The 16,724-nt window shown below is 40.9% G+C and overlaps 1 protein-coding gene across 2 annotated transcripts in view; it reads right to left on the minus strand.

Annotated features, from left to right (window-relative positions):
• PREP (prolyl endopeptidase) overlaps window positions 1–16,176 on the minus strand; it is an 86,035-nt gene extending 69,859 nt beyond the window's left edge. The window contains exons 1-6 of one of the 2 annotated variants that reach the window (XM_063153091.1): window positions 16,008–16,176; window positions 14,669–14,743; window positions 10,711–10,844; window positions 7,788–7,918; window positions 4,181–4,390; window positions 2,820–2,941 (exon numbers count right to left, since the gene is read on the minus strand). In XM_063153091.1, coding sequence (XP_063009161.1) covers window positions 2,820–2,941; window positions 4,181–4,390; window positions 7,788–7,918; window positions 10,711–10,844; window positions 14,669–14,743; window positions 16,008–16,052 — 717 coding nt within the window. In that variant the 5' untranslated portion in view covers window positions 16,053–16,176. Of the gene's footprint in view, window positions 1–2,819; window positions 2,942–4,180; window positions 4,391–7,787; window positions 7,919–10,710; window positions 10,845–14,150; window positions 14,268–14,668; window positions 14,744–16,007 lie in introns of those variants that run through there. The other variant, XM_063153090.1, reaches the window with a different exon arrangement.
• Between the last annotated feature and the right edge of the window lie 548 nt (window positions 16,177–16,724).

A 16,724-nucleotide genomic window follows, 5' to 3' on the forward strand; every position in this document is an offset into this window, starting at 1 on the left:
ATTACCTGCCTCCTTCTTATGAGTAAAATTCTCTAGGCTTGCTGCCAGGGCTGTAGGAAGACATTCATACTAGTCTTCTATTCAAGATTCATCCTTGACTAAGGCAGCGTAAGGCTTTAGAAACATTCCCAGAGCCCTGTTTTACCCAGCAGTGTGTCTCACTTGAGTGAACTGGCAATGTTTTCAGCCCTCCATGCTGCTCACTCTTCCCCAGTGGATGCTTGTGTTGCTGCAGTGAAACCACTATAGCCAGCACACATCTGGCACAGCCTGCTCCTCTGTGCTCTGAATTTCACGTGCAAGATCACCTCCCTGTTTTAGAACCACTGATGTTAAATGACAGCTCTAAATATAAAATGAAGAATTTAAAAGAATTTGTCAATTCAGAGACAGTAGACAGTGTGTGTTAGAAAACATGAAAAATTGTACTTATTTCACTGCTGGCAGAATTGGGATAGGAGGGTTCCTCTCACCCACTCCTTTCTGTTCTGTTTACTTTCCTGCTGGTACCACAGGGACTTCTTGCACTACCAACTGTGAAAGACTGTTATATAACTTATTGTTTAACTTTGAGAATAACAGTCTGTCTGTGAAAGAGAGATATGTTCAGTCAGTCTGGAGAAAAAGCAAGAAAATGCCACTTAAACAGAAAAGCATGGGAAGCTCCTGTTTTCCCAGAATACCTATGACATTACCAAGGTTTTAAAAATCTTCATACCAGACTGCCCTCTGCTGGGCTGTTATTCAATTAAATTCCATCCCTGCTCTTCACAACTCTCTCAGAAACGCTTATGCTTTTTCTAGACTAATGAAAAGATTATTTTTTTCAAAACTTACATATCTGACTAAAAAAAACAGAATTTTTTCCCTCAGAAACAATCCATTCAAGTGAAGAGCTGGAAATGCATCTGTATTTCTCTGCCAACACCATTTTCAGCACCACAGATTTTGTTTAAATCAAGCATACTTAGGATTGGTGTTGAATGCATAATAAGGAAAAGCACCCTGAAGCTATTTGCTTGCATATTGTCTTGTAAATATATTAAGCTGACAAAATTTTATACAACCCTCTTTGGTCCTTATGAATGACCTAGTTTCCTATCTCCATTAAGAATACACACCACTCTGACTCTCTACAGCACACCTGAGATTATTTTTTCTGAAATATCATGGCAACATTATTAATTCTGCAGTCTCTGAAGAATTTTCTTGTCAGGTGCTTTTCACTTGCAAGTGAGGTATTTCTCTTCCTTGACCTTGGTTGCAAGACCTGCAAATTCTGTTCAAACCTAGGTATGAAAGTTCAACTCTCCCTCCACCATGGAGAAAGGTTTGGTACTAGAACACCTACACTAACAATCAACTGTTTTCATGGAAGCTTTTGTAAAATATAATGTCTCTAGCTAGTGGGACTAGTAAAGTTGGTAAAATAAAAACATGTTTTTTATTTATCTAACAAAAACACATGAAAACATGCATTTTATAACATGCTGTGCTCTGCAAAGTTGTATTTTAAAACCTATAGCAACATCTTAGTACCAAGGAAGTATATTCAGGATAGCACCAAACAGCCCTATAATTTGATTTTGACTAATGATATTTAAATTTTTCCCCCACTACTTTGTGGTCTTCCACTTTCTTAAACACTTAGAAAAAGCTGACCAGAAAACTTATTGAAATGGCCTGCAAAGAAGATTTTTGATCCATTGCACAAGGACGAAACCACATTTTGCAACTGTACTGTTTTGGTTTGGGTTTTGTTGTTTGTTTTTTTTTTTTTAAATTGCAGAATATTTTTCTCTGACTGTTAAAAGTACCTTTGTTTTCTGTCAGCCTACAGTAAAGACAGCCCTAACATTTTCATGGGTAAATGTGTTGAAAAGTGGCACAAACTGATGATCACATTTTCCAAAAGATGTTCTTGCACAGAAAAGTATTTGCAGGAACTGAGTACACCAAACCAGGCTAAAACCACTTCATATTCATCAAAAGTGTCAGACAAAAAAAGAGACCAATATAGAAACAAAAAGTACTGATCAAACACAGTAGGCAGGAGAGTACAGGGTATTACAAGTATTCATCCACAGGGAAAACATCAGTTCCCTGATAAATAAGGGCACTCAACTGCACATTGCTAAATCTAATATGGGGAATAAAACACATTAATTGCAAAAGGGTTACTGGGATTTTGCACTATAAAGCAGTAGTTCAACAAAATAAGCTTAGGAAATCAATTCCATTTCCATTAACACAGTCTGTACCATAGGTGTGCTGATAAAACTTGTAGGGAAATTTAGAGTTCCCCAATTATACACAGAGTATTAAGAGATTTTGACCTGTATATCTCCATTCCTCAATTAAGCAGAACAAATATATTTGTTTTCCAGGGAAAACATTGCAAAATTAAATATAACCAAGAAAATATAATGCAGGGAATATCTAGACACTGCATATTAGAATAAACTTTTTGTGCAGGAAGTACAAGCTGGGGCCAAACACTGACCAAGAAACAAGAACAGTGACACATTGTCCATCAAATGATCTTCTCTGTCTTGGAATGTGTATCAGGCAGAACGACCTCAGTGAAGAAAGAGGGTGTATGATTGTGTCATTGCAGGCTGGAGGAGTGATTTGAAGTAAATTAGGCAGTCTTATTTTCAGGAATTCTTAATCAATGATTCTTAGTTCAATTTTCAACTCTACAACACTAATAAAAAGTGTTCTTTTAACAAAATGTTTTCAAATTAATACCCATTATCAGTTGCTAGAATCTGAAAAACAGAACATGATAATGACAAGGTGCAGGATATTTACCATACCTCAGCTCCACCCATCCATTTTGGTTCATCAGGAAATTCAGCACACAGGATGTCTTCTGACTGGTTAGTTCCTAATACATGATAATACAGCTTTTGATGCAGATTAGTGGAGGTCTCAGTACCTAGTGAAATGCAGATATTTAAACTAATAAGTTCTCAAAGAAATGCAACAATCATATGAAACCCTTAGAAACTTGTGTATCCCTTTGTATATGAATGAGAAATTCAGAAGAGACGACTAGGAATGGTTCCAAGCTACAACCATTCCCGTCCAAACAAACACCCTCCTACTAAACAAGATAAAACTTTATGCTGGAAACCTGTTTCAAAAGTAAGCCTTTCCTTTTATTGTTGATAACAAATCTTCACATTTGAAGAAGGTATCATTTCAAGCTTTGCTTTCTAGAAATAAAAGCAAGCAAAGTGAAGAAAACCAAGAATCCCTGCCACTCTCTAATTACATTTTCATTTCCATTTCACCCAGTGCAATTAAGGGGAGATTTACTGCTAATTACATTCCTAGAAACCTTCATACTTCCATTTGCTGAAAATATAAAAGTGATGTATTTTAAAACACTTATGTATGAGGTACCACTTGATTTATTTTTTTAAAAAATTTCATTCTTGCAACATTTTCCAACACTTCAACTTTTGAACTACAAACAAGAGGTAAAAAAAACCTCAACAAAACAAGGCTGGTGTCTATCTTGCCAGTCTGGCAAAATTACAGCCTTCAAAAGAAAATACAGAGGCAAAATTCTGGCTCTCTCCAGGTTAGTGAAGAGCACATCTCCAGAAGAAACTTTTCAGTAGCTCTGCATTATAGTAAGAGCTGCTAAATTCCTTCCCCCTTGATGCTCCTCCGCAATTTATTCCACTTTGTGTGGTGCTCCTTGGATTTTGCTAGCATAAACATTTCGTTTTGCTTTGCTGTGAACCACACATGAATTAATCTGTTTGAACAAGAGAAACCTTATGCCTCACACTGCTATTCATCAGGTCAATCTCCCAAAGCAGTTTATCTATGCCCACACAAATGCATTAGGGGAAAGATCTAAGTAAGCTTCCAGCAGGCATCAAATTCTAGTCAACAGCATCAACACTATGGAACCTAAGTAAATCATCCCAGAGGAAAAGAAAGGGAGCAGCAAACTTTGAGAAAAAGAGGGCCAGGCAGACAAAAAGTGATTCACACTAACTGAACATAGGCTTTGGTGATACAAGACATAATTTGATCTCTAATTGCACAACCAATACAGCCACTTATTTCAATATAGATTTGCAGAGCTAATTGTTGCATCAATTCACTGCAAAAGTGATTCTGCTTCCACACAGCACGCAATTAGAATGGTCATACCTACCATCACTTTTCCCATCTTGATGTGGGTAGCTGTTATAGAACATGCCTTTTCCATCATGGGTCCATGCCATGCAACTGAATTTAACTCTCTCCAGTGTATCTGGGAGATCCTCAGGACCTTCTACTTTCATAAACTTAATAGTAATCCAATCAGAGCCACTAGAACTCAGGCCATATGCAAAGTATTCACCATCTTCACTGAATGCATAACCTAGGAAATCAGAAACAAACAAAATGAAGAGAGATTAAATTGGGATACTAGTTAAAGAAACTGCTCACCAAACAGTAAGAGGAGGTTTATTTTCTAAAAACACTACAAGACACTACATCTGCTATCACTTAGGAGTCACACCACTTTGTCCAACTCCATGGAATTCTCAATTAATTTGCAGATCCATGTTTAGGCACAGATACTCAGTAAGTGTATCCATATTCAGTAACATAAGTTGTGCCAAACCAATTATGGTTTGAATCATATTTCTTCTACTGCCTGCCCTGAGCTTGGCAGGAAGAGCTAGAAAATTAAAACAGGTGGAGAACTTGAGTGAAATTTTAAGAGAAACAGTACCAAAGAAGCCAACAAAGATGCAAGTTGTATATTGAAATAGTGTAAATACCACTTAAAAATGGAGTCACTGAAAACTAGATCCTTTAAAACCCTGAAAGTAACTGGGAAACCACTAGCATGCAAATGGTTAATTACCAGTATTCTCAGCTAAGATCTGTGATATATATTTCACTTTATCCAAACAGTGATAAGACAATAAGACAATAAAGAGCTTCCATTTTAGTTGATGAAGATCAAATTCATGCTTGCAAATCAAGTCAAGCGAAGAGACTGAATTATCACAGGTCTGTACAGACCTGAAAGCATCTACCAAAAAACAACCTAAGAAAGAGTTGCATTTCACAGACATGACAGTTTTGAGAGGCACTCAATATATTCTCTCCCAAAAGAATGTAAGAGTGGCAATTCTGATTCAGAACACAATTCCATCTAGTTGTCCTCAGGAGTAACCACATAATCATGGAATGGTTTGGTTGGAAGGGATCTTAAAAATCATCTAGATCCTACCCTCCTGCTGTAGACAGGGACACCTTCCACTAGACAAAGGTTGCTCAAAGCTCTGTCTAACCTGGCCTTGAATACTTTCAGGTGTGGGAAATGCACAACTTCTGTGGGCAACCTGTACCAGTACCTCACCACCTTCACAGTAAATAATTTTTTGATAATATCTAACCTAAACCTCTTTCAGTTTAAAACCATTCTCCCTTGTCCTATCACTACATGCCCTTGTAAAAAGTCCCTCTCCAGCTTTCTTGTAGGCCCCATTTGGGTACAGGAAAGCTACCAGAGGGTCATCCCACAGCTTTCTCTTTTCCAGGCTGAATAATCTCAACTCTCTCAGCCCTTCATCATAGGTGAGGTGCTTCAGCCCTCTAATCTTTTCATGGCCCTCTTCTGGACTCCCTCCAACAGGTCCTAGAATGGGGCCTAGATTTAGACACAGTGCTCCAGGCAGAGTCTCACAGGAGCCCAGTGGAGGGGCAGAATCCCATCCCCTGCCCTGCTGGCCACGCTGCTTGGGATGCAGCCCAGGATTAAATCTCTTTCTGGGCTGCAAGCTCACATTGCTGACTCATGTCCAGCCTCTCATCCACCAGGACCCCCAAGCCCTTGGTAGCAAGGATGCCCTCAATCTCTTCATTCCCCAGCCTGTGCTGATACTGTGCAATGCAAGCACAAGAAGAAAATGCAGGAATAAATGCAAGAACAATGCAAGCACATGTAATATTTCCCTCAAATATTCTTATCACCTCCAACCATATTTAGTTTAGCAGATTCCTTTTCCATGTAGTAGTTGGCTAATACTCCTGAATGTTTCCCTTCACCTTGATTATGTCCAGCTTCCACCATCACCATCCATTGGTAAGGGTTCTACACATTTACTTCTTGCAGCATGAACCATCACCTTCTTCTGTTTGCTTGGGACTTGACTCCCACTGCTTTGATTTGATATTCCCTCATTCTTGTAATAGAAAAATGACTAATCAACCCTTATTCCTTCTCCTCATCCTACTGCATGCCACAAATGATTCTGCAGACCTCTAATATCCTTGCTAAACTGTCCCTTTTCCAAGCTGATTACTCCAGGCACACTTGGTTTTTCCTTTGATTGTTCCTATTGCCCTCCTCCAACCTGTATTTCAGAGCCCCTTTTGAGCTGAGGAGACTGGGACTTGATCTAGTGTTCAATGGTACAGTATAAACTTCTGGGTTGCTAATGTAACTGTGTCTCCTTGTTTTGTTCTGTTTCATATAACCACAGAATCATGAGGGTTGGAAAAGACCTCCAAGAGTTCAACCTTTGACTGATCACCACCTTGTCAACTAAATCTCAGCACTGAGTGTCACACTGAGTTTTTCTTGAATGCTTCCAGGGAGAAATTTCTTCCTGATGAATAAATTGGTATTTGATGTACTTGTTCAGCTCCTACCAAGAATCAAGTTGACATTTTCATGGAATTGCACGTTACACTCCAAGCATTGCTCCCAAGAGGTCATCATGAGCTCCAGAGTTCACTCCATCCATTCCTCCATAAATGAAGTTAGGATTGTTCGTTCCTCTGTGCATCACTTAATTTATCTGCACAAAGACTTTTACCTGTTAATTTATTACCTACTTAAATTATTACTAAGGTCTTCCTGCAACTCTTTAGTCATTCTTCAACCAGGAGTAACTTTGTACTGTCACCAATTACTGCCACCTCACTGCTCACTCCTCTTTCTAGTATGCTCACAGATGAACACTGCAAATCCTAGCACAGTCCTTGACAAGACTTTACTTGACAGCCATTCAGTTCTTCCTTTCCCTGCCCTTAAATCGATTATTAATCAACACTGGAAGTTTTCCCTCTTGTTACACAGCTGTTGATTTTCTAAGTGCATTTGGAAGGAGACTATGCCTTAAGACTTCTAGAAACACTAGAAGAATCTCTACAAAATTCTAGAGATTATATGCATGCGATATACACAGATTAAGGCAGGACTTCACTATTGTTCATAAAAAAGCCATATTGATTCTTTTCAGCTAGGTCACTTTAAGAGAAACATTTATTAATTCTGACGGCTGTTTTTATTAACTGTCCTTGAACAGACTTAGAGGACTTCTAGGTTCAAGAGCCTGCTTCTAAAAATGAGCAAGTAGGGAGTGAAAATTGATAGCTAAGAGAAGTTACAGCCTTAGCGAACACAAACAATTTCGTGATCATAGAAGTTAATGCTATGTTCCTTCACAGTCTCTTACTTCTTGGCTTGTGTTAAAGCTGCAAAATACAATTTTAAGATAACTAATCAATATAAAAACAAACTTTTTTTCCTTTCTGTGGACAGCCTCAAGAGCTGCTCATACTTCACTGGAAACCTGTTACTGATTTGTGAAAAAAGCACTGGGAAACTGAACCAAGTTAATTGTGGATACCATGCAGATTTAGAAATGTTCTTCTGACACACTGTACAAATCCACCTAGGGCTATTATAATTACTTAAATTTTCAGCTTCTGCTGAAGACTGAGACTTACTCAGCAGGAACTGCTGTCTCACTAACCTCGTAAGGCCACTGTGCCATCATCAGAAAGCTTATTTGGATCAAGAAAAACTTTGGCATCAGCATCCAAGGAATCTTGTACATATAAAACTCGCTGATTCTGGAGCCCGGTATTGTAGAAGTGAAAATACCTAAAAAGAACACAAGAGGGAAAAATTAAGTAGGAAGAACTCTAATTTTCAGTTAGGCAAGCACAAAAAAAACTTGTATAAAGTTGTCATGAAGTGAATAAAAGACAGATGAACAGGTTAGGGAAACACAAGTTTCACAGCAGAGTAGGAGTCATGGCTAGGATTCAAAATATCATTTAAAAATAAAAGTTGCATTGCCACAGTGCATTTCAAAGAATTCTAAGTATACTATAAACTCCATATAACTGTCTATGTTAAACAACTCTGGCAGCTGCAGCATTTCTCTGTTACAAGCACTGGCACAAGTTCCCATCCCTTATGTTCTCAGCTTTCTCATTCATACAGCTGCTTTCAATCCATGCTAGGTGACAGACATGCTCAAATCAAATAGAACCAAAACTGTTTCAATGCCCTTACAAATGTGTGTTTGAAAAAGTTGTAGGAACAGAGCTGTCTTTAGTGAGTGATACTCTTCATCATCCTAAGACACATCCTAAGACACCACAGAGCTCACAGAAATTAACACCCATCTTCACAGTACTTTACTATAAAAACACGTCTTAAAAAAACAGGCAGCAGTTTGGGGGAAGAGGAGAATTTGCCTGGGGGAACAGGAGAATTTACAGAGCAACATTCAAATCTAAATATAAGTTCATCTATTCCCTAAGATTGACAACTACTTGGGTGCAAACATGGGAACTTGGTAAAGCCAGAAGGGGAAAATATACTCACAAGGGCTTGGTTAACAATATCAGCTAGTAATATGTTCAAGATATAACGGTTATGTTCAGCAATGTTCTGAAAGATTAAAATAAATAGAAGAAAAATAAAAGTAATTTTCTATTTGATCAGCCATTTTCTTGTCAATTCCATTTCTGCAATGCTGGGCAACAAGCTGGGAAGCAAAGGTCAAGCAACGAGACAGACACAGCACTTCCCTGGGCACCTTTCCTTTCTGCAGACTCCACAGAACAACTCCTCAAACACTGCCCTTCAGCAGCTATCCTTCATCAGAAAACCAGAGTGGTTAAATTGAAGGATTTCTAAGTGTCATGAGCAATTCAGAAAATTCTTCAAATAGAATAGTTCCTTTCCCCACACCTGTGGGACTGTTATTTAAATTGGTAGAGACCTCTTGATCACCTCAAACACCATAACAGAGGGATTTTCTATTATATTTGAACTGCTCTGACTTAAATCCAGCACATGCCAAGAAATAGAGTATCCCTCAGAAAGACTAAAAAAAATACCTATTAAAGTTGAAGTAAAGTGTCATGAATTACAAGCAAGCACATCAAGCTCTTGGCACAAATGTTCTTCCTGGAGGACAGTCAGCTGCATTAAATAAAGAATTTTATCTGTTAGCAGAGACTGCATTTATCACTGCCAGCCCTTCTGCAACATTAGGCCTTAATAGCACTGAAGGTAACAACACCCAGACATGTTTGCACTGCACAGGGAGAATGGGTCAGAGAACCCAGAGCAGACACTGACCACACCTGGCCACCTGCTACATCTGCATGAGCATCACATACAAACTAGCAAGCTTTGCCTGACTCACTCAGTAAGGCAAACTTCCCCAGATGCAGCACTGTCCTAAACAGCTCCACTGTCTCTGGGCTTAAACCTCACACCTCTATACACTGACATGTTGTGCCACATCCACAACAACTAAAATTCACATTAAATCCATCAACAGCTTGGGTTCACTCCCCACCATATACCTTCAACAAACCCCACACAGAACAGAATTTCCCTCCTTTAGTAGTATCAGTCAGTGCCTTCCTCACAGCAAAGATCACTAAAACAAATCCCTCTCAATATCTGTGTAGAAATCTTAAGCAACAAGATATCCTCTCTTTCTCATCATCTGTGGATTATGGCGAACACATGTATGACATACCTGGGTGCCCACTCAACAAAGATAAAACAAATTGAAAATATTGAAAAATATTATCTGTGTTTCCCATCATTAAGAGTGGCTGGTTGTTTGCACTACCTCTTTTTTAACTTCTGAAACAATCTTTAGATGTAGTTAAGTCCCTTTACTCCCGTTCTCTAGAAGCTTGATAATGTTTCTAAAAGAAGTCACATTAAATTCAGTAGCAGCTGCAGCCTCCAGATCTTGGGTAAGACACAGAAACACCATTTCTTCACCTGGCCACAGATTTAAAGCAGGGGTATGAGTAGGTAAGGCACTGGAATATAGCAGGATTTCTTTGTTTCTGAGAAAACAGATCTTTTTCCATCAGTTGCTTTAAGTCCTCCAAGTGATTTTTCCTATATACCCTGCAGCTACAGGAACAGCTTTTCACAAGGGAATTCCTACTGCTTTTCACTGGCTATCACTAAACAAAAAAAGCCTACCAGCTGCTCAACAAATGACCAGTGTAAGAGCAGGGTTCTAGCAAATATCACACATGATGAGCTTATTCTGTTTTCAGAGAACATGCCTTTAACTATACTGACAGTGACCAAGCCTTTCTGAAAGGAACTACTCAAAGCTTTACTTTTACAATAATTATTCTACAAAATCGTTAAAGTTTCGATAAACTCAAAAATTCTTCTTATAAAAGAAAAGACAATAAAAGAAGAAGATAATATGATTGGGAACTGGAGAGAGTGAAGCACTTTTTGCTCTGCATCATGCAACCACACATGTTAACACTGGCTTAGTTTTCTTACTTAGCAACTATAAAAAATAAATACAAATATAGTTTGTTTTCCTAATTAATAGTTGCTTCTGACTTGCTTCACATTCATCTCCACCTCCAAACACATTCCTCACATACCTTTTTCCTTTCTTGAAGTGGCAGCTGTACTTAGGATAATCATAGAGTTCAGTCATTCGTTCCTTGAACAGCCCTCTCACAGGACACTGCTCGAGAAAGGGAACTGTGAGCTTGTTCTGAGCCTCCACAAATGCCTGAAAGAAAACAATCAAAAAATATAAACTCAAGCAGAAATGCCTATTTTCTACAGAAAACATTTTCAGAAGCAATGCATCACAGACATCTTTCCCCCATACAGTTTATGCAGTGTCACACCTGAAGAATCTTACATACTTATGTGCATTATGCCACAATTCTTTAATAGGACTCAATTTATATCTTGAATAATGACTCTCAAGGGCATACACTGGAGTAACCAGTCAGGAGACAAGACAGTCCTGCCTTTCCCCTTAAAAAACCCCAAAACAACTACCAAAAAAACCCTTAGCAAACAAAAACCCAAACAAATACACAAAAAAATCCCCAAAACTTAAGGTAACAACCTCCAAAAGCACACCATGCTTTTAAAAACTCTCATATTTGCCCAAATGACAAATATTGCCCACAGACTGCACTATTATTTCAGGAGCTGGGAAGAGCTTTAAGATGACACAAAATTCCATGTGCATCATCTATTCATACTATTAACATAACACACAGAATTAGTCCCAGCCAAGATTTCATTATAAGCGCAAAGTACGGCTTAAAGATCAGTTCTTAGGAAAAAAATACTAATCTCTGAAAACTTTGGGAAGTCTGGTTTCTTTAGAACACTCCAGCTTCTATCACAAACACTTATGGACAGTGATTAAAACCATTACCACTCCAGCTGTTTGTTGCATGCATGGAAAACCTGGTGCTCTGTTGGTGTTTCATCATCCCTATTTATAGCATGGTACATTAACCTAAAATTAATACCTAAGCATCTTAAGGTGAATCACAGCTGCCAACAAGCAGACATGCAGGCTTTTCTGTCTCTAACATGAAAGCTTTTCTGCCTCTAACATGAAGGTAGGAGAGGACACTGTGTGTGGCTGTAACTCACAGCCAAATGTCGCAGTGGCAGTTGCAGTGTCACCCTCGACCTCCAGCTCCTCACCTCCAGCACAAAATCCTGTCCACTCATCCCTTGCTTACATGGGGCTCCTTTCCAGGAGAGGGTTTGAAACAGCCTGTTGTTTCTACCTGTCCTGAATCTGTTACAGGGCCATCAGATCAATGCATTCTAACATCTGAGTTACACCTCATTGCAGGGCATGACCCACAGGAACAGCAGTAATCCACATTGCACAACTCGTGCTCCACAGATCTCCAGAAAAGCCAGTGGCTGTATAGGAGAGTACCTGGCACACACTTACCAGCTGCTATCAGTGTTTAGTCGTGTATTAATTCTTCAGGTGAAGAATTAATATGTGCACAGCACATCCCATTGGTAAGTCATGCAGCCTCCACGTTGCATTGCTATAATCATTCCCCCATCAGACGGTGGAAGAACTTAATTAAATCTACCCAAAATTATGTGTATCTGAATTGGCTTCTCTAAATGGAAACATGTGAATTTCAAAGACTACATACACAAAAATATGGACTGTGGATTCTATACAAATAAACAAACTTCTCCCAGTCCTGTGACATTTTCAGAGAAAAAGTGGATTATAAAAACATGTGTAAGACCATCTAGCGTACTGGACAAGCTAAAGCACTTTCCAGTTAGATGCAGGGAGCAGAAATTGGCACACATCTTTGTCTCATCCATCAATAACATGACAAAAATGACAACATTGCTGCAAGGGTATACTGGAACTGTGTATTAACCACTTTAAACTGCATAGACACATCTTACCACATCTGCTTTCATTAGTGATATTTAAAGAAACACAGACTTTTCCTTACAAGCATTTGTTGCCCAAGAGCATGCTTACAGACTAATTATTACACTCACACCTGTATCACTCTTAATTTTGCTTTTACAGGAACTTAATATATTTTTCTCATTTCCAATCAGTATGCACCAAAGATTCTTAGACTATTTGTAAATGGAATGCCATGGCTGCATGAAAAAGGAGCAAGGAATTACAGATTTTTCAAAGAGTTTTGTGGAGAAGAATACAGTCCACTTTGGAAACTTTCTATTTCCACACTTTGAGTGTGAAGTTACACTCATGTTTAAAAGCAATACATAATTGAAATATTGCTCTAGATAAAGTACAAGAACGTACAGTAAACAACATCACCCACCACGCTGAGCTAAACAGATGCCACCAAGCTACAGGTCTAACAGTAACTGTATGCCTTCATGAATCTAGAGAGAAAGATTTTTATTGTACCTGTGGGTATCTGCATCTGACAATGTATCATAAGCCTTGAACCAGGACAGACTTTGCTAGCAGCAGAAAGGAAAGAGTAAGGGTCCAAGTAAAGCAACTTCTTAAGGCTGCTTTGGAAGATAAGGTAATTTGAAAAGCAGAACAATTTTTGAAGCATTGTACTAGCAGTAGAGATGGTCTACTTGAGGCTGAAGTGTCTGGCCATTAAGTAGGGCAACTGTCATTCTAAAATAACAGTCAAACTAAATTTCATCTAAGAAATGGCACAAGTTCTTTTTAACCATGCTTTTCTACAACGTATCACCTTTTAACATTCTACTAAGCCACTCTATCCAGATAATTTTTCCACTGACAGTATATGCTTTCCAAGAAAAAGCCTTAGAATAGAAACTGTTTTAACATGACCAGTCTTTGTTATTACTCTGCAAAGCATTTACAGTTCATATATATATTCAGCCAAGGTTAGCTCAGTGAATTCCTACAAGAGAGCACATACCTTTCTAAGTATTACAAAGAAAAATTTATTAGAGTTCTTGTGACTTCCAAGGGCAATTGGAAAATTAATCAAAACGTGAACAAAACACTGATCTATTATCAAATCCATTTAATTGTAGATTGAGAGTTTCAGTTCTAGTCTTAATTCAATTACACACATGTTCAGAACAGTACAAGCCAACCCCACATGATCCCTGCTTTTTCACCACTTGTCCATCCCTCATGTCTGGAACAAGCTCAGCATTACTGCCTACACTGGCAGTGAGTTAAGGCACTGTACATGACTAAAACAGCAGCAAAAGGCTTTGCTGTAGTTTAAAATGACCTTATTTCCCACAAAGTGTTGAAACAAACCAACAAGTTGGAAGTCCAACTAAGTCAAAGCCAAGACAACAGTGAAAGTGTGGTGTTGCAGTTGTGGCTTATGTCATTACCAGAAGTGTTTCACCAGTGTAGCACATTTCAGCTATGCCAGGGATGTTTCCTCAATCTGTCTTAGAAGTCAACAGTCAAAAAGCAGCATACCATGAACTCACATTCTGCACTCTCCCCAAAGTGAGATAGGAACTTCCCCACCTGACCACGGATTCATTTTTATTACACTATACCTTACATATCTGGAGGAGGGAGTTTGGTTACCTTACATATCTGGAGGAGTTGGTTTGTGTGCTTGGGTGCCCTTGACTGGTCCAACCAAGCACACACAGGGAAAAAAAAGTTTGTGTTTCTTTTCAGTATGACACCACCACCTTGAACATTCAAACTGGCCAAGAAAAATGGGCACAAGATAAGCATGGGCTTAGTTTTAAAAATTCTGTGATCTAAGTTATACTAAATATTCCAGACTTTCATAGAACAATAGAATGGTTTGGATAGGAAAGGACTTTGAAGATCCTTTAGTTAAATGCCATGGGCTGGGACAATTGCCAGTAAACCAGGTTGCTCAAAGCCCCATTCAACCTTTCCTCCATTAAAACACAGGGACAAAATAATGGCATTGCTGTTGGTGACATGAGATATCACATGAACTACATTTCCGTTCACTATGTAAGTTTTCCAAATGTATTGGCAGGTTCTTCAGAAGCAGAGTACCAGTGCATCTGGGCTATAAAAGAGAAGCATGTGAAAGCAGCTACTCCTATGCAAACAAGGGCTACCTTCGTCTCCTCGCTGTCGGGATCTTCGAGCCAGCAGTACGGATCACTGATTTTACATCCATGGTAATCCGACACCTGAATTTATAAAAGACAGTAATTTAAAAAAAGACATGCACATAAGCAAACTCTATCCATCAAGAAATGATAAGTCAGCATGAGGAAGGGCATTTGGAATTTCACAAAAGCATACAGTACTAAGGAGCAAAGACAGAAGCAACACATTGCTCCCAGGTGAGTTAGAAGTATTACCACTCTTTGGTGATACACCACAGCAGCAGAGTAGTTCTCAGAAAAAAACACAGAGCACCACAGAAATGGTGAAAGGCACATAAATTCCTTCCACAAGATAGATTAGTAAGCAAAAAAGAAACCCCACCAACCAAACCAAGACCCTTAAGGTTTTCAAGCCAAATTATAAACCCCGATTACTGGATGTACCCAAGGTATGGCTCCTGGTTAAACAGTCTCTGGTTTAGCCCTCCAAACTACTGTTGCCCACAAATATGTGCATAATGTGTATATATATATAAGTCGTAATTTAAAAAATAAAATGCCCACCCCCAAAACAACAAACAAAACAAATAAACCACAGAAGATTAATCCACGTGGTTGAATTTACCTGCTTCCTTCCTCCAGTACATAAAAAAGACTAGATACCTGCTACTAGGGCTTGTCAGTTCAGCCTTACAGTCAACTAGGAAAGTAAATACTTCAGGATTTCTTCCAGCTTTGGCTCATATCGGCATTTTGTTTAAATGCAATGCACAATGCACAGTGCTTTGAGGAAGGGAAAGAAAATCGATCCCATTTTAGCCAAACTTACACTGTAATCCCTTGTGTATCCAGATGCGGTGGAAACACAGGGAGATGAGACTATGTTACAGATGTGCCATCCTATATAAATAGACTATTTGTTCCTCTGCTGACGCCGCTGCAGCCCGGGCGGAGGCCTGGGTTTCCCTGACACACGCACCGGTACCGAAGCTCCGGGACGCGCCCCGGGGCCGCCGCTCCCGCGCCCCGCTCGCGCCGCCCGCCCCGCACCGGCCCCGGCCCCGGCCCCGCACACGCGGGACGTGCCCGGAGGCACCGGCGCAAGGGCCCCAATCCCGCCCTAACGAGCCCCCGGCAGCCGCCGCGGCCCGCGGGCGCGACAAACCCGAGGCTCTCTGCACGGAGCACGCCGGGCGTTCCGCGGCCGCCGCCGAACAAAGCCCCGAGAGCCGAGGCGGCACCGCCGCCCCGAGGCGGCCTCGTCGGCAATGGCGAGCCGGGTGCCCCCGCCCGGGCCCGGCGGCCGCCGCACACCAGGTGCTGTCCCAGCCAGCGCCCTACTCACGGCGGTCTCGTCGCGATAAACCTCGGGGTACTGGAAAGCCGGCATGGCGGGCTGCGGCAGAGAGGGCCGGGAAGCAAAGGAGGCGGAGGAGGAAGAGGAGGAGGAGGAGGAGGCGAGGCGCGGAGGCGGCCGCGGGGCTGGGGCCGTGTTTTGGGTCGCGGCGGCAGCAGCCGGCAGCAGGCGCGCAGCGCGGCACAGGCGCAGCGCCGCTGCCGCCATACGGCCGCCCCCCGCCAGCGCCGTGCGCCGCGCAGCGCCCCCTGCCGGCTCCCGCCGCGCGGGCGGCACGGGCCGGGCGCCATGGCGGCGGCTGAGGAGCCGGCCGTGCCCGTGCGGCCCCGCCGACCTTGGACTCTGCTCCCCGCTCCCGGTGCTCCGGCAGGGTTCGGTACCCGGCTGCACCCGGGTTTCATCCTCCTTATAGTAAACGTTTGCCAAAAAATAAAATCGCAGGTTCTCGAGCAGTCATTCTTTTCCCGCTCGGCTCCCCAGCCTTGGCACACAGTGAGGAAAGAAGCGGTTCGGGTCTGGCTGGCCGAGGTCCCCTGCGCTGGCCCGAAATTAGAGCTGATTCCTAGGTGGGGTTGATTATTTGATTCTGATTCTGTGACTCAAGCAGCTCAAAGCCTGCTTTTTAGAATCACAGAATCGATTAGGGTGGAAAAGACTTACAGATCATCAACCTGTGACAGAACTCTACCTTGTCAAGTAAACTGT

Source organism: Melospiza melodia, chromosome 3 (assembly GCF_035770615.1).
Source record: "Melospiza melodia melodia isolate bMelMel2 chromosome 3, bMelMel2.pri, whole genome shotgun sequence".
NCBI classification, from domain to species: Eukaryota; Metazoa; Chordata; class Aves; order Passeriformes; family Passerellidae; genus Melospiza; species Melospiza melodia.